Genomic DNA, 18,683 nt, shown 5'->3' with positions numbered 1-18,683 from the left:
GTTCCCAGGGGACGGGTGGGATGGGCTTGGGGACCACAGGGATCATCCCAGTGGAGAACCCCTGACCTAACCCTCTGACAAAATTTAAAATGTAATTAAAAAAACATAAAATAAGTTAAAATAAAATAAAGGTTAGGAAATAATTCTTTGCTTGTGGATTCTAGCTGACAATATCTCAAATTTAAGTCAATTATGAGTGTATGGTAAAAAATGAGACTCCTATTTTCCTGTTTCCATTTTGAAAATTATTTTTCCTCTGTTGGAAAGAGTGTTAACACAGCTGCACAAAGTTATAAAACAGAAAAAGGAGAAATACATGTGAAGGATTTTATTATTAATATGTTCAATTACTTGAAAATATTGCATTTTTTCCTAAATTATTGACTTCTTCAGTTTAAAACAGATATCTCTTTCTGTTACACAAACACACACACACACACACACACACACACACACACACACACTCTCACACATAAATGTGTATATGAAATCTTTTTACCGAAAAAGTGTAAGTCTGCTGTTCTTCCCTGTCCACTGGCTGAAGTAAGGTGAGGTAGCGAGTGATGCCGGTCTGCGTGACGGTGAAGACTGAGGTGTAATCATTCAGGAAGAGGTGAAGTTCTGGGTCTTTCATCTTTGAAAAAAGAGTGCCATTATTTAATGTTGAATATATAATGCAGCTATTAGTTCATTAACCGGAGATTAATTTTGCAAATCGATTACAAAACCATGCATGACTGTAATAAGACTTTCCAAAGACAAGATAGGTTTCACTAAACATCCACTCATCACTGAGCTGGAATATGCAAAGACAATGACCCCTCTTGTGGAAAACACCATAGCAGAATGAGTATAAGTACAATTAATGTGAATAAAAGGAAAATAATAGGATAGATAATAATCCAATTGAATATATTCTTTTTGGTTATTTAATATCAATATTCTCCCGAACTTCACTGGGCTTGAGGAATAAGAATTAAATGCAAGAAGAGAAAAGTAGAGCCCAAAATTCTAGCTGTAGGATTGTACAATTACTTCATTTGTAGTAATAAACTGCACGTATGCCTATTACTATTCTGTTCTAACTTTAAATGTAAAATAGAAATAAAATTGTTTATGTATAATTCATTACCTATAAATACCATGCTTGCTTTTTCTTATTTTAATGCTGCAAAGGCTCTCCAAAAGGAAACATAAAGTTTATTTTAATTTAAAAATTTCAGATGATTAGATTGAAGATATATGAATTGGCTGTATTGTGTCTGATTAAGAGTCCAGAAAACTGACATATACATAAAGAAGAAGGGATGGCAAAAGTTCAAAACAGAGATATTTAATTACACATTGGAAACCCTTCACAGTCTTACTGCCCTCCTGAAAGATAAGATATCAATCTCTGCATGTTAGAGAAAGAACAAGGACGTAAGTGGGGAGTGTGGCCTGGTGTCTGATGGGGGAGTAAGAAGGTAGGTGGGGCAGAGAAAAGAATAGTGAGAAGCAGGACTACGGACAAGGCTTTTATGAAAACAACAGCAACAGACATGACACAGGGAGGCGAGGGGTTTCTACAGGTTTTGGCAACTATAAAAATATTATGCACTAAGGAGAGTGGGAGACACAGGCTGCCAGTTATGGGATGAGCAAGTCACGAGGATGAAAAGCAGAGCACAGGGAATAGAGTCACTGGTCCTGTAATACCATTGTGTGGTGACAGATGGGAGCTACTCGTGTGCTGAGCTCAGCATAACACACAGAGAAGTCACATCACTATGGCGTCCACCTGAAACTCATGTCACATCACGTCAACTAGACTCAAATGCATGTTGACTAGACTCAAATGAAAAAATACGTATTCGCATAGTGTAGTGTGAAATGTAATTTAATATCATAGATTACTTTTCAAAGTCTGAAATCAGGGGCGGAGGGCAGAGTATAGAGTTTGGAATTGTTAAAGACATGTTCATTTGATTAAAAAATTAGAACTCACCTTTTAAACATTTCTATGTGAAAGTGAGAAAGTTGAAATGTGTATTATATTAAAAGGTAGGCATGATTTGACCCACAGATACTGTAATCTAAACACCTTTTTAAAGATTCAATATATGTATATTTCAAATAACTTTGAAATGAATGGTTCCATTTGAAACTAACCCAAGTTCTGTATTTGTAACATCTCATTAAGAGATAGCTATACTATTGTGGCTTCTATGTCCATGATTGTGATAAGTCCAGTATGCTACATTTATTGATCCTGGAACAAGAAAAAAAGAAATGCTATAGACAATAATTTTCATTGGTCTCTTTATCATAATAATCAAAGTTGTTAAGAGTTGTGTAAAGTCAAGGGCTTTCTATGGATACTTAAAACAGGAAACTTGGGCTCCATGTCAGCGTCGTGACCCCAATTGCTCAGCAGGCTAGCAGGCGGGATGTTTGGATAATCAAGTGTATTAGTTAATAGTTAGATTATTTATTTAAAAAAATAGATTATAAGATGCATATAAACTCAATATATCCTGAACCACATTTTGAGGTTGCTTCTTATTGTGTACTTTAAAGTCAACTGCAATAAAATGCAATGATTTTTTTTTTAATTTGGTATTTTTTTATTTTTTATTTTTTTCCTCTTTCTTGTGATTTTTTTTCTTTTAATATTTTTTTGTTATATTGTTAGTCACCATACAGTACATCCCTGGTTTCTGATGTAAAGTTCGATGATTCATTAGTTGCGTATAACACCCAGTGCACCATGCAATACGTGCCCTCCTTACTACCCATCACCAGCTTATCCCATTCCCCCACCCCCCTCCCCTCTGAAGCCCTCTGTTTCTCAGAGTCCATAGTCTCTCATGCTTCATTCCCCCTTCTGATTACCCCCCCTTTCTTTATTTTTTAATGAGCAGAAAAGTTAGAATGCAGTTTCGATTAACAACAACAAAAACCTAAGTATGAGTGTCTGTCATTTTTTAGTGTTTATCCTTGATTTTACCAACCAAGGTAAAATCACTAGGCTGTTAAATTCATATATTGTTTCCTGTTATCTGAATTTACCCACAATAGTGCCAAAGAACAGCTTCCTTTACTCAGACCTGAAACACCCAGTAATCCAAGTTGAGCAAGCTCTGCTAATGGGACTGGATATATATCCGATATTTACTTCTCTCCCTTTATCCAAGTCCTTTGGTCATTCTCTACTTGATTATAACAAATACTTCACCAATTTCTTTTCTTCCTTTCAACTGTAGCCTCTGTTAGGAAATTTGTTAGATATATTCATTTGTATCCTCACCACATGTTGTAGGCAATTTTTAAAATGCCAGGTATTGTGATGGTGCAGGACTGCAGTGAATGTTGGGTTGGGAACCAGCGTGTGCACATGTGAGACTGTAAAATATGCTTGTGTCACAAACAACACTGTCTCTTTTCCCAGTTGACAGAAGCTGCAAGATTTTCACTGTCAAATGCTTCCCATTTGAAGATGACATACACACCCATGCTTCATAAACAGACTCTCATATTTGATATCCAGAAACATTAAAGACCTTTTGATAATTTAATTGACTTCACTTCAAGTCCTGTTGTAATAACTAGCTGGAGACTAAAATAACACTTCCCAGACATGCAGATTATTTTTTATAAAAAGATAACATAATACAGAAAGCTATGATTGTCCATGGTATCTTACAGCTCTTTCTAATCTGTCCCGCTCGGTTAATCTCTGTTTAAATTTTAACATGTGAATTTTATGAACACTTCATGTATCAACTTTTTAAAATCTATATATTGGATACATAGATGCCATTGGTGAATATCTGGATGTTACTTTGAGGACAAGAATTTAAGAATGCAGATTTGGAAATATTCAACCAGTTATTACTCAGAGCTTAATACTTGGGTTTATTTTTGAGGATAATACTAGTTTCAGGCATGGTATTTTATGAGTGCAAATTGATAGTGCTCTGGCTTATTATTTTGAGAGGGACAATAAATTTTATGTAGTCCTTGTGTCTATATATTTGTTTAAAACACATATTAGTTTTTTAACTAATTAATATGGACACAGAAGGCTGATTAATAAATGTTCTTTTTCCCTCTGACAAATGGTAATATTACTTTATCTAAAGTATACATTCAGTATATACCATATCATTTCATTGATTTGTGTATTATTTTCCAGGAAGGTAAAATAAACTCTGATATTCACTCAGAGCACAGAAAAAAAAAGAAGGCAAAAGTAAACACATATGCAAATGCAAAGGTAAACAAACACATGAATGTAAAATTAGAAATCCCATCATATAGAAGAAATATTCAAATATAACAAGTAATTGGAATTAAAGCCAATTTTGGGTTTCCAAGAGGAATCAAAATATTGTATCACTCACACACAAGTTTATATGCATCCTCATATATATACACATATAACACAGAAATGTGTATATATGTGCACATGTACATATGCATACTTATGCACGTACATAAATTATAAAGTATAAGAAAAAAATGACAAAAAAATTAATCTCATCTGCCAATTTGAATTTGTCAGCAGTGGTTGTCTTCAGACAACCTTGTTCAAAAAGGTTCAATTCCACACTTAGAATCTTTTAGAAAGAATACGGTGATGAATTATGAACATTTGTCATGGACTGAAAAAACATTTAATGATTGAATAATCTTTGTTAAAGTTCACTCGCACTTTGGATTCCACACAATCCATTCTGCTCTAAACAATAGTACAAGGAACACAAATTTAAATTACATCTACAAGCACACACATATTTATGGTAGTTGCAGTTGTCTGTATAAGTTGATAATGAAGTAACTGTCTACTTGTTTTAGTAGAAAAGAAAAAGAACTAGGAAATGAACCACAGCAATTCACAACAGAACAAACACAAAATAAACACCTAGTACCTACAGGAACTCCACCAGGTGGAACCTATATGCAAATTTAACATTAAGAAAAAACAATGTCAACATAAATGACCACAAACACATATACGGCATACAAGTATACACTAGTAAGAAACAGACAAACAATGGCAACATCTTCCAGTACATTTAAACTAATAACTTTTTTCAAGGTGTATTTTTGTCTTCATATTCTGACATAATGCACATATAATAGCATATCAATATGTATAAGGCATATAAGCACATATAAGCACCTTTAAGAGTTTATTGCATTAGATTCAAGGATACCTTTATCTTGAAACAGTAGCACTTTATGCAGGGACATGAACCTGGCTAGAATTATAAATGACTCACTGCCTTTCTACAGGCCAAGTGGGTAACCTCTGTTGATTACTATTCTCTGTTATTTATTTACTTTTTTAGAACCAGAATTCAATAATCAACTTTTAGTAGTTCTGCTTCTGAAAACCCGGTGGTTTCTGACATCCTCTTGAAAACCTTGGGCATGTCTTGCTTTACCTGTCTTCTAGGCTATTTTGAAAGTACGAGCTAAGAGTACTTGAAAAAACAAACCTGATTCATATCTCTCTCTATATATGTATCTATATGTTGATATTTATATAACCATAGAAAAGAAACATGAACACAAAATTTTTTTTTACTCTTTTTTCCAGTTTCACTGTGACCCTTAAGATTCTTCCTGACTGGAAATCTACACTGTTGATAACACCACAACTCACCAGTCCCTGCTACTGTGTTTTAAAACTTTGTCTTACTTTCCACTGAGTTGAAGGAAGAAACACAACTTAATTTTTGGACAAATAATCCAAGTCTGTTCTCTTCTTTGCCTGTGCCCTGTGGCATAGCTATTCTTGAAGCAGCTCAGGAAATGGACTCCTGTAGTGATGACTTCTTTTCATGCCTGATACCAAACCTCCATTTCTGTTAGTAACATCTGTATGTGGTGACATATCTCTGTCTTTATTCTTAAATCCTATTATCCCTATGCTGATTAATTTCACTAATTCTGACATTCAAAATCAGCAAGAATTTACCACAGACTAAAATCCTTGCCTGTGAACTAACAGGGCCTTGAAGTTTCTTTTGTTAACACAGATAAGTAAATAACCTAGCAATGAACATATTTTACTTTTAAAAAATAAACAGTTATTGGCCTGGAAAAAGAGGTGACTCAGAAGGACATCAATACATCTTGAAATATATTAAGACTATTGTACAAATTTATTTTGTGTGCTGGCAAATGGAAACTATAAGGAATACCAGATGAGTTAGCAAGAAGGTTAGTTTCAACTCAATAAGAAGAGGTTTCTAGGAATTAATCGTCCAACCATGGAATGGGCCATATTGTGACACAGTTAAATCAATATCACTAGAATTTTTGATGCATATGTTAGATATCCTCATTCCTTTATTCATGCCTGAATGCACGAGCTCATTAAACAATCACTGGAACTGATTAAGTTCTGGGAACAGTGTTAGATCTTCAAGATACAGAAGTGATTGAGATGTAGGCCCTACCCTCCATTTAAGTTCATAGAGGGAGCAAGTCACCTACAATGGCATGAGGAGAGCAGTAGAGAAATGCACAGTGGAGAGACATGCAGCTCAACCATGAGGGAGCAGAGTCCGGGCAAGATGCATGAATAAGGGCATGCCTGAGCGGAATCCTAAACACTGAGTGTAAGCTGCCCACGCCAGCTTGGGTAATGAAAGATGAAAGATTTCAAAACGTGGAAAATGTCACAAACAATGGAAATGAGATGAGAAGCAGGTTGGCCTATGCAGGAGACTACAAGTAGATGCTAAAGGAGACAGGTGAGGTGGGGGGGTTTCAGAAAATGAGGTAGTAGAAATGCTCAGGCATCAAGAGACACCAGCCATTCTCTTGCGCAGGGAACGTGAAGTCACACCAACGTGTTGGTCAGATGTGTGATACAGTCCCGTGTGAGCTCTTGGAGAGATCACTATTAGTGGCTGGGTGAGAGAGAGGCCTGAGTCAGAAAAAATATGAAGGCAAGGACATCGGGAGGCAATTCTAATATGAGGCGAGTAGGGTGATGGTTGTAAAGATGGGTAAAGAAAAGAGAGTCACAAAATATTCAGAGGATGAAACAGGAAGGATGTGACGACCTTCAGTTGTCAGGAACAAAGGAAAATCAACGACTCCTAAGTTTCAAGATAGAGTGGCACAAAGAGGTGTTCTATCCATTCCTGAGAAGTGGGTCTTAGGGGAACATTTCGCAGAGTAGAGGAAGGTGGATTAAACTATGTTTAATATTCTGTGGACTTATTTACATTATAGATACATAGGAGCTGTATATGATATTTTAGAAATGTTTAACACTAGGAGATTAGCGATACTTGTTCATTTTCTAGACAACTCCTGGTGCTCATTGTAGTTAATTTCAGAAAGAGGATGGGCCTAAATAAGAAATAAATGGCCAGATACACACTGTTCAATTATGTGACATTTTTACGAGCTAGATTAATGGTGCTACTCCTGTGTGCATGGTGACATCTATGGGAACTATCCTCTCCCTCCCATCCCCACCAGCCCCAAGTGAACGAGCAGGCCAAGGGAGCAATCACTCCTCCCATATAGGTGATTGAGCAAAAGGGCAACTGGTGAATGAGAGCCCCTCCATATCATACAACCATCATACAGTAGGACCAAGAGTCAAACAGGCAGACAGCCAGCTGCCCCACCCCTGGAAACACTCAGAGCATTTAATAGGCTAACTGGAATTGTCAGCTCTAAGAGCACAATGCTAATAGTGTTTCCCACGTGTTTTAGACCCACGAGCTCTCCCCACCCCAACTCAGTGACACCCTGTAAGTCCCACCATCTTTACAAAGTCTCTTAGAATGCAATCTTAGAATCTTTAAAGTGAATGACAATCTAGAAAAGTAGGAATGTACACAAGCAAGTGTAGGGCTTAGTATGCAACCATTCAGTAATATAAATATATCAAGCAAAGTAATAATAATAATAATATAAATACATCAAGCGAATATAAACACATATGTTTTGCAATTATGGAGAAACTACAACTGCACTTTTTCTTTAGGATTTAGCTTTTGCTCACCACTGTGTTCATGAAGGTATGACATAAGCCATTATAATTTTCCAAACTGACTAGTCCCTACTTAAAATATGATTATGCATTCTAATTAAAAAATGAAACAAAATCCACATCAAAATTTATGGTACATCACCAGTCCTACAAAATATAGTAGCTTGGCCTATATAAAACTTATTAAGGTGGCTCTAAATTTTCCAGCAAGAATTCACTAAATGAAGACATTCAGGGGATCCCTAACCCCCTAAGCTGGGATGGGAAATCGTATATGTATACGCACTTTTCCAAAAGAAAGTCTGTAGCATTCATCAGCCATTATCATAGTCAGACTAGAGCCAGACCATAGCAAATAGATAGGAGCTTTCTAGTTTGGTCTTAAAATCAAGGACTTTGTTTCCCATAGACCTTGGCTCAAGGACCAGCTCCACTATTTACGAACTCTGTGATCACATCAGGCATTTAAAATAGCTTCCATCCCCCCTTCTGCAATATGGGAAATTACATCTATTATGTTGGCTGTGAGATGTAAGGGAATTAATGCAAGATAAAGCAGTTACTATATTGTCTGGCAGGTACTAAGAACTCAATGACAGTTACTGTGTAAAACGTGATGAGATGGAAGAGGAGAGACTATGAAAGACAGGGAAGGTGGATGAGAGAAGAGAAAACACCAGGATTCATAATGGCATCTGGGAAGAGGACCAGGCACACAGAGTTGTCACATCCTCTGCAAAGTGTTACACACTTTTTCCAGAAAGAGAAAAAAAAAAGTCTGAAAGTTCCCTCTTCATTTCCTAGACGGATGACAAAGCTCCATGGAATGAGATTTGGGGGACATTCCACAGCTGTGCTGTCCAGTTAGAGACAGATGACAACTTACACTTAAATTAATTAACCAAAACGCTAGAATGAGGTTCTCAGTCTAGTGTCATGTCCAGCGTTGCACGGCCACACGGGGCTCAAGTCTCCGGGAGTGGAGAGCACAGATGCAGAACATCTCCATCCTCACTGGAAGTTACCCAAGAGCGCCACCAGCAAGGGAGAAACTGTGCACTCAGGACTTCTCACATTGCAAGAGACAAATCCAGCTCAACATATGTTAAAAAAAAAAAAAAAAAGATATGTGGGGAATTACTGTGGTAGGTCACAGAATCGAAGGAAAACCTTTAGAGTCAGAATAGGCCAGGGGACTCGAGTCCAACAGGACTCTTTTCTGCCCCTTCTCTCCCGCTGATGACAGGCTTCCGCCATGATGTCCGCAAACTCGGCTCCAGTGGCTCCAGAGTCCTTCCCACCTCTTTAATACGTGATGCCAAAGCCTCCCAGCTCCAATTCCTTGTTTTTCCTTTCCTAGAAGGGCTCTGACTGGCCTGGTATAGATTTTCTGTCCACTCTTCACAGCCAAACAAGGACTGAAGAGGTAAGGCACGCTGATCCCCCAGCCTGGACCGTTTCCCACTGTGTGAGCTGATGTCAGCACCACCGCCACGGGCGATGATGTGTGGAGTGGACAGTCTGAGCCTCAGCACAGCCACCAGCAGAAGTGGGAGGGCGTCAGCTACCCCCAAATAACATAGCATCAGAAAAGTCCCCCCAATCATACTCCAGGGCTGCCTTCATGTTTCTGTAGACTCTTTGTGTAATGCCTTGATTGTTCCCTACCAGCAACTGTATTAACAGTTTTAACCCATGTTAATAAAAAAAAGATTGCCCTGGAGGTTTAGCAAACAATAAATGAAACATTCGTTTTTTTGCTTATATCCAGTATCTGTAAACTGAAAAAAAAAAAAAAGGTCACTAATTCAAACATGCTCTTTTTTTTTTTATAGTATTCTTGATGTGAAATGAAATTACAACACTAACATTCTCATTTATAAGACTCTCACTCACAAGGACTCTGTTCTCTATTCAATAGCTCCTGTCTCTAGGTCTTCGTAAAAGTTCCTGTTGACATAAATATATCAAGACATGTTAACAAAACAAGAACAACATATTGAACTTACATCTTCTATATCCTTGTCCAGAGCCACAATTCTCAGAGGGGAGGTCAAATTCAGACTGTCGGAGATGGTTGCTCCCACTGGGGCGGATTCCAGGATATAGCCTTGGTAACTGGGCATCGTGAAATACGGACTCTGATTATTTTCATCCAGGATTTCAATATGGAGACTGGCGAAGGCAGGAAGAGGATGGCCATTGTCCTGTTCAGCCTAGAAGAGAATTTTTACAAAGGTTAAAAAGTTATATGTTATCAGGTCTCTTGGAGTGTCACTTTTCATACTATTTATGAGGATTCTCTTTTTGAACTGTGTCATCACAGAAAGAAGAAATGCTTTAGAGTTGAAGGGCCTGGGGCCCTTAGAAAGCGCAAATGAGGAAGAGAAAGTCCAGAGAGGCTTCATCAACTTTTTGTCTCCTGTCCTAAAACTCAGTGTATATTTGAAAAAAACATATTAATAATCACTGCAGTGAGTTATTGTATCTGCCACTGAATGTTGTAAGAAGAGATAACTGTGCTTTTATACAGGTAGACAGAAAACCAAGAAGCAAAGGCATTTGGAAAACTGCTGATAAAATATGTAAGTACAAGAAAAAAAGATTCATAAAGTATTATATTTACTTTATTCTCCTCTGTGTCTTCTCACTCCACACGAATGATCAAATCCCCAATCAATTCAAATTTCCATATAAAATTAATAGAGTAAGGCTACATTTCTGCTCATGGAAAGTCCTCAAAAGCATCAGATAAGGGACAGAGATGCTTCTAATGAAATACTTTTAGTAGCTGCAGAATTTCAAATATTATTTAATTGCATATATTATTCAAGTTAAATTAATATTCGTGTCCTAGAAATATGTTTGTTTTCCTGTTCTTTCTCCTCTTCAGTTTAAAAAATTGATGGCAATTTATATTTCCAATAAATTTTCTTTCCATGACCACATGGTCACATTGGGAATTGGGGAAACACCATCCCTTGACTTCCTGTTTTATTGAGAAAATTTGTCTTATTCTATAGCAATCCAAAAGTTTTATTTAAGGAAAGCTTTCATCACTACTGACTTCTAGAAAATTTCTTCCAAACGTTAGGAGAAACCTTGTTACAACTCAATAGAATATACATCTATTAAAATAGATTCAAAGTCCCTGATGTCAATTTTTATTGATAAGTTTTCCCCATTATTGCAATAGTTGTATTTTGAAATCAGGTCCAAGTGAAAGTTAAATATTTTATATTAAATAGTGGAGTGCTTTCCTGGATGAAATAATAACATCTTGGCCATGAAAATTTATAAATTGTTCAGATAGATATCCCTGATTTTTCAATCCAGAGGCAAGAACCTGGGCCTTCTAGAAGACAATTGTGCACTTTCCTCCAATTTTAACTTAGCATTTTCATCAACTAAAAGGGTAAGTAACAAATCACAGTGATGTTTGGCAGTGCTGGTAACTCTGAACCAAGAAAAATCACAATATTTTTCCCTTCATACTGTTATTAATAATGAAGCTATTTTGAAGTATTGTTTATGCTAATTACTAACTTGAAATTATGGTAATTAATAAACTCACTGTAACATTATGTTATTTAAAGCATTGATACCACTACCTAGTTTTGTTTTTTTAAAATATTTTGATAACTCTATCTCAATGCATTAGATTCCCTCTATAATGTTATGTCATTTATTTTATGCATGTGAATTTTCTTTGGGAACAGACTGCCAGAGTGGTCCATGGAGTAAAATGTTTATGAGCCCCGCTCCTCATTGTGGACAACAATCCGGAAACTATGTGTAGCCTTTTCTGGAATTATATATTCTCCTCACACATAGCCATATGTGCTGCTGACACCATGGGCAGCTCCTTCTGCAACCAGCAGTTGTGATTAATTTGTGCTGAGCCATGGACGCTCTTCAAGGAGCCCCCTCTGCGACACACAGCAGGCTCCTTGGGCGCAGACGATTGGGGTGAAATGTAGAGTCTATGGCCAGAAAACATTGCTTTTATACTGGATGAAACTAATTGGTCCATATGGGGTTCCGACCCAGCAACTGTGATCTGATTAAAGCAGGAGCAGTTCATACATGCAAGTCATTCTGAACAGGACCTTTTCTCTCTCCCTTTATTTTGTAGCTAATTATTCCAAAAGCCATGATGTCCTATCCATATGGACATACTAGTGATGTCATGAAAAGCCATAAAATCTATCATTTGTTCCCTCCCCACCCCCCGCCCAATAAACACACATCAACACACAATTTATGGATGGAGAGAGGAAAACAAAAAGCCAAATTTTATCACAGTGAAGGAAGCTTATGTTTTACATTCAGCTCATAGGCTGTTAATTTTTACTGCCAGCTGTGAAGCCAGGGAAAACATGTATTATCTGCATGATGAAAACAAAGTAGTCCAATGAAAAGGAAATAAACCTCAAATTAGATCTATGGGAACAATCTAATTCTGCATATCTTTAAAAGTAACATGTGAAACTCTGTGTTAATCCTCGCATTAGTTTGTCATTAATATGGCTGATATGTTTGGATTGCTACTATATACCTGGTCTGATTTGAGTGCTCCAGAGGTGCTAGCCAGGTATCTGTCTCTAAGGTCCACATTCTTAACCCCTATCCTATTTTGTATACCCCTCTCTTAATGCAAAAACATATTCTTTTGTGCTGATGGAGAAACAGAAGGATGAGTTTTAAGTTCAAGGCCACATCACATGTAACAGACCGAAAAGCACCCACACTCAGGTGTCTTGATTTATGAGAGGCTACACAGGGAAATTCACCACATGGTTCTCTAATTCCAAGAATGCAAATGAATATCCAAATGTAAGACGGATGGAAGAAATTAGTGGCAGGAAAGAATATTAATAATGTAGATACTCCAGATTAATTAGAGGTAAAATACGGCACTTAACACAAATTAATACTATTACACTTCGTTCTGCAGTGAGACCATGCATCAAACCTGTCATCCGATCCTCTTTTCTTCTAAACAACATAAATAAGAATTCTCAAAAATCTGACTTATTCTGTTCCCCTGTAATCAGTGGTGAATGAGATGAGGACAAAAAAGCAGGTCAAGTGAAACAAGGTGGGATTTTTTTTAAAAAATCACTTCATCCCATAAAGAAAAACTTTATTTGTATCTACAGAGTCTGTAGTTACAAGTTAAACATTGTATTTAAAAAGCCAGGTTTTGTTTGGAGAATTTCTGGGCATGAGTCCCATTTTCAGTAATGAAACTAAAAGCCAAGAAAGCAGAAGTATAAGAAAAATACACTATTTAGTTACTTTGGAGGGCACGACACTGAAAGAGACAAACTACTCCGTTTTAAATACTAAAACAAGCAAGTGTTGATAATCCTTTTGCTCCCTGCATCCGAGGACTGAGAACGCAAAGTAACTTTTCTTGCTGGTGGGTGGCAAGCAATTTCACAAATCCCACCATCTCTAATATAAACCCTTTCAAGTGCATAGAAGGATTTAGGTGTGAAGGGGAAAATGGGAGAGATTATCAAGACATTTAAAAGAATTCTAGAAAAGAAGAAAGAGATCATTTTCTCCTAGGCAGTCAAGAGACCTTTGTCGTGCACCTGTAAGACGCACTTGTCACACCCATGTGTTCATCGCTGTGGGTGTCTCTCCTCACAGGTGTCCCCAGCCCACCCCAGTCAGGCTCTGCCCTGGCCTCACACAGCTGTCCTTGTCAAAACCATCAGGACACCTAGGCTGATGAAAGCAGGATTTATTCTCAGGCCTTATCCCTGCGACCTATCTTCAGCATTTCAAGCACTGTTCACTAGCCTTTCCAGACAACGCTTTCTCTTGGTCTCCTCCTGGCTTTACTCCCCACGTCTCCCCATTCTCCTTTGCTGATCTGTCCCTTCGCCACCACCCTGACAGCTGGAGAGACCCGGGAGGGAGGCTGGGCAGTCTCCTCCTCCTCCCACTGGGGTCCCGTGGATCCCATCCCCATGTCATTGCCTGAGAAATGCCAGTAACATCATGACTCCCAGCTGACCTCCCCTGCATCTATGCCCACCCCCCACCTCTGTGTGGGCATCGACAAACAGTTCCAATGAGAGCTCTGCCAGGAGGGAGTTCTCACCCTCACAAACCAGCTCCGTGCTCCACGGTTGTTTCCGATTCATGGCAGCCCATTCTCCCAGGGGCTCGGCCCACCTCCATCCCAGCTTCTTTGCACACCTCATGCTAATCCATGAGCACACTTTGTTGACTATGAACTTTAAAATACAAGCAGGATCTAACTAAGTCTCACCTCCTCCCCGGTTACCACCCAGATCCCACTACTACCATCTGTCCCCGGATCATATTAACTTCAGTGTCAGCGTCCACCCTGCCCCGCAGCTCACGCCCATCATGGGAGCTTGTGCTTTCGTGACAGAATCGCCAGATTGGGTCACTTCTCTCACCAAAGCCTTCAAGGACTTCCATCTCTCCCAGGCTTGCCTCACCTTCCTGTCCTTCTAACTCCGCGGGTTTGGTCCCTCTCCTGAGCCCCACACTCCTCTTCGGGCAAGCCTTCAGGTGATAAAGGATGCCATTCCTCAAGCCTGCCTCTCCCAGCTGAACACAGGCTGCTTATCTGCATTCATAGAAGGCTGACTCGAGAACCCAGCATATCCATGCGGCCCAGGCTTCGGTCAACCTCTACCCCTTCTTCCCACTTCTGAATGCAACTTGCAAGTAGACCTGAGGAAGAGGGTTCGCTTTGGAGAGTTTTGCTGGAAGTCTCAATTTATACTTCCGTTTTCTCTTTTTGATTAGAAGTTCTACTCATTTTTTCCTAACCGATTTAGATCGTTAAAATCTACTTACTCACGTCTTCAACCAATTTATTTATTAGCGTCAACAATCTTACTAGTTTATAGCTTTCCAAGAGCCAGGCATTGAGACATGCCTGCCTTGGGCTTCAAACAAGAATGACTCGGACTTTTATTTGAAAGCAAATGCTGATGAAAGTCCGAAAGTTCCCTTGATGACACATTGTTTTTGAATTCTTTCACAAGTGCAGTGTATGGTTGTGGGAGATATACCTCCGAGGTTAGCCAGGTAAAAAACAAACAAACAAACAAAAGGAAAGGTGTACAACACTATTATGATTCTGATACAAGATACGATACTTCAACGTGATTATAAAAGCAGTTTTAAGGGTGCCTGAGTGGTTCAGTTGGTTGAGCGTCTGCCTTCGGCTCAGGTCATGATCTCAGGGTTGTGAGATCGAGCCCCACATTGTCCCTCTCCTTCTTCTCCTCACCCCAATTTGCGTCCTCTCTCTCAAATAAATTAAATAATTACATTAATAAATACAGTCTTAAAATAAACCAATTTAAAACAGACAAAAGTAATTTTACTGTTACAATCATCCATTTGGAGTTCTTGAATGTGTGAGGGATAGTGGCCAGGAGAGTGTGGTGAGACATCTGGGGCATTCTTAATACCCTTTCTTTTTTTTGGATATTTGGGTGCCTCAGTTTGTGAAAATCCATCAAGGTGGACAGTTTTCAATAAAAAGTTTACTGAAAACTTATACACTTGGTCTCCTAAAATGTGTATGTAGGCCTCTCCTCCCCCCACAGTGAGCTAGTAAACTAGTTTATGGCCACTAGTTTATAGTAAGGTAGTAAACTAATTTATGGCCACTCAGGGCAAGTGGTGCAGCTTAATAAAGTCTGATCTAGGAAGTGACCTGAACTGCCAACATTATAAGGATATTTAAGCATTACGGATGCGTGCCTCTTCCCATCCATCATTTCATTACAGGCAGGCTCCAGAAGTAGACCTCGCCTTCTGTACTTTCCACCAGTGTTTCTCAAACACTGTGGTTTCTAAAGGCCTTCTCGTTGTCCGATGCCTCCATGTCTCACGTGAGGTCCCTGTGAAGGCACATTCCTAGGGGCTCCATCAGGCTTTCTTTTTTTTTTTTTTTTAATATTTTATTTATTTATTCGACAGAGATAGAGACAGCCAGAGAGAGAGAGGGAACACAAGCAGGGGGAGCTGGAGAGGAAGAAGCAGGCTCATAGCAGAGGAGCCCGATGTGGGGCTCGATCCCATAACGCCGGGATCACGCCCTGAGCCGAAGGCAGACGCTCAACCGCTATGCCACCCAGGCGCCCCTCCATCAGGCTTTCTGATAGGTATTTAGTTGTCTGTTTCTTTAATTATTATTTTAATTTTACCCCACCATCCCAGGTTCCAAATGACATTAATACATGGTGGGCTCTCACACTTTAATGCCCTGGAAAGGCATGTGGGCATCTTGATTCAGTGGGGGGAGCCCTGAAATCTGCCTTTCAGAAACAAGCTCATCTGGTGATCGTGATATGTCCAGCCCGATGCCCTCTGGGAACCAGTATGTCTGGCACTTCGTCTTCCCTGGCTCAGGCTCCTAGGAAGCTGGTACAGTGTAGGCCAACACTGCTTCAACCTCATCTGCAAGTAATTGCTACTTTTTCAGCTTTAAGCAAAGTTTTAAGTTTCAATTGGACTGAACGGTTGAAAATAAAAGTGCAGGAACCTCATCTGTATAAGGGAGCTCTCTGTAGGAGCCTGCTCAGCTCACCAAAGACCTACAAGGGATTTGGGGCCAGAGCCTTAGTAACTGACAATAGGTTACATTTCCTTTCTACATGTGTACATTTTTCTTTTGAAATGTCTTCGGGAGAGATGTCTGTGGCAAGCCTCTGTTCCCTGGGTCAAAGATTATATTAATATTACCAACTAGTTAATAATTAAAAATAAGTGTATTCATCGCTTCTTGGCCCTTCTTATAAAATGATAGTGCTTTAAATCTACAGAGACATTCTTTACTTAAACTCAAATACTCTAATGAATTAAAGATGCCTAAAGACTTTGACAGCAAGTGTACTTATAACAGTGACTAAAAATACCTCAGAACTTATAGAACCATACTAAAATTTAGCAGATAAAATACAAAAAATCAGTGTGTATATCACACAAGTGGTTTGTTTGTAATATCATAAAGAGAGCAAAGAAGTACATTCTTGGATGAAATAAATAAATTTTCTGTTTGACAAAAAAGAAAAAAAATATCTTTGCTAGAGAGAATATAGACAGCACATACCTAACAAGGGTTCATAATATGACAACAAAATCATACTGACACATTTCCCACCAAAGGAATATTTTTAATAAAGTGAAGTATATTTTATCCTCACTTGAAGAATACGCCCATTCTGTTTATAATTTATTGTACTGAATCTTCAAAGTTCCTGTATATCTTTCAATAATAAAAATCTTTCTCTTTGCTTAGTGTTTGAGATATGAAATGACACCAGAATGACTAAAGCAATTTTGAATGATTTATAGAAGAAAAACCCAGTCGCTCTGGGGAAGACATAGTCTCAGAAAACCCCTGCTAATCACAGATATGTCGGGCTCTTCGGCTGGTGTTTTGAACATGGCAATCATTTTGGCTATAAATAGCAAGGCCAGCCAGAGATAGAATTATGATGGTGATGAAGTAGTCACTTTACTCTGGAATACTTCTGTTTTATCTCCCTGATTTTGCCCTGCCATCTGCCTCCCCAACCAGCAAAGGCCCATGCAGGGTTCTGATCCTGTTCCCACTGAGTTTTCTCTCAACCAGGAGAAAACCCCATTGAAGTGCCTTATGTGAATTGGTGGACTAGAAAAGTCCATCTTGGACTATTTGAATTTCAAAAAATCATCAGTACCCAAAAAAAACCCCTGATCTCCAAGTGGGTTATTTTTCAGAGCCTGGAAGCTAAGAAGAGTGAGAGTTTAGTGTTTCTCCAATGTACTAGCTTATTCTTGAGAAAAAAATAGTGAGCAGACCTATCTAGCTTACAAGTTGTTAGAGTATATCTAAATTTTCCATGCAACAACCAAGAGGCTTCCGAAGACCCCTTGGAAACGGTTGTGCAGGAGGGTGGCGGGAGTCGACGCGTGTGAGGGGGTGTAGTGGGGAGGGATGGATGGCCAGGGCTGTTTAGAAAGTGGCTCCAATTGAACATTTTACAATACTTGGACTTGCTGTTGTACTCCTACAATGACCTTTGCAGACAAGAGGGCCTTGCCAAAATCAAGACACTGTGAGCAGAATGGATAAATTGCTTTTCTTCCTCTAAGCAGCTGCAGGTCACCTTGTAAGGAAGGAAGGAGGCCAACTAAAATATCACCTCTGTGTGTCTTTTGTCAGCTTGCACATTTGGAGAGCTGCAATATTCAACTGCTATATTCTATTTCTCTTCTAACCCAGCTGGATGAATAACAACATGAGATAAGAGGAGATGATACATTCTTTCCTTTTATTCATTTCCATAACTGACGTATTAGTCAATTCATTCAGCCTCATACTGAGAATTTTTAGACATGTGGAGTGCCAGGAAGATACACACAAGTCTGCAGTGTTGTTTTGCGGAACAAAAATAATGTTTTATGTGTTAATCTGACAAATTAAAAAAAATGAACATAAAATTAAAATAAAAGGTAAGCATGTATCAGATGTGTTGATGGATTTCTGAGTGTGTTATTTGTTAAGAAATCCATGGAGAGATTGCTGTTTCATTATTAATAAGAACTAATGCCTGAAATTTATGTGGAACGATTTCTCTAAAATGTATGAAGAACTTTGGCTCTTAATGGACTTGGGCTTCCT

The 18,683-nt window shown here is 38.6% G+C and overlaps 1 protein-coding gene across 1 annotated transcript in view; it reads right to left on the bottom strand.

Moving 5' to 3' along the window:
* Nucleotides 1-18,683, bottom strand: part of PCDH15 (protocadherin related 15) — a 1,631,248-nt gene that overhangs the window by 335,852 nt on the left and 1,276,713 nt on the right. The window contains exons 13-14 of the mRNA XM_057308638.1: nucleotides 10,018-10,224; nucleotides 500-634 (exon numbers count right to left, since the gene is read on the bottom strand). Coding sequence (XP_057164621.1) covers nucleotides 500-634; nucleotides 10,018-10,224 — 342 coding nt within the window. The remainder of the gene's footprint in view (nucleotides 1-499; nucleotides 635-10,017; nucleotides 10,225-18,683) is intronic.

Source organism: Ursus arctos, unplaced genomic scaffold, assembly GCF_023065955.2.
Source record: "Ursus arctos isolate Adak ecotype North America unplaced genomic scaffold, UrsArc2.0 scaffold_7, whole genome shotgun sequence".
NCBI classification, from domain to species: domain Eukaryota; kingdom Metazoa; phylum Chordata; class Mammalia; order Carnivora; family Ursidae; genus Ursus; species Ursus arctos.
This window is presented reverse-complemented; position numbering and strand designations above follow the sequence as displayed.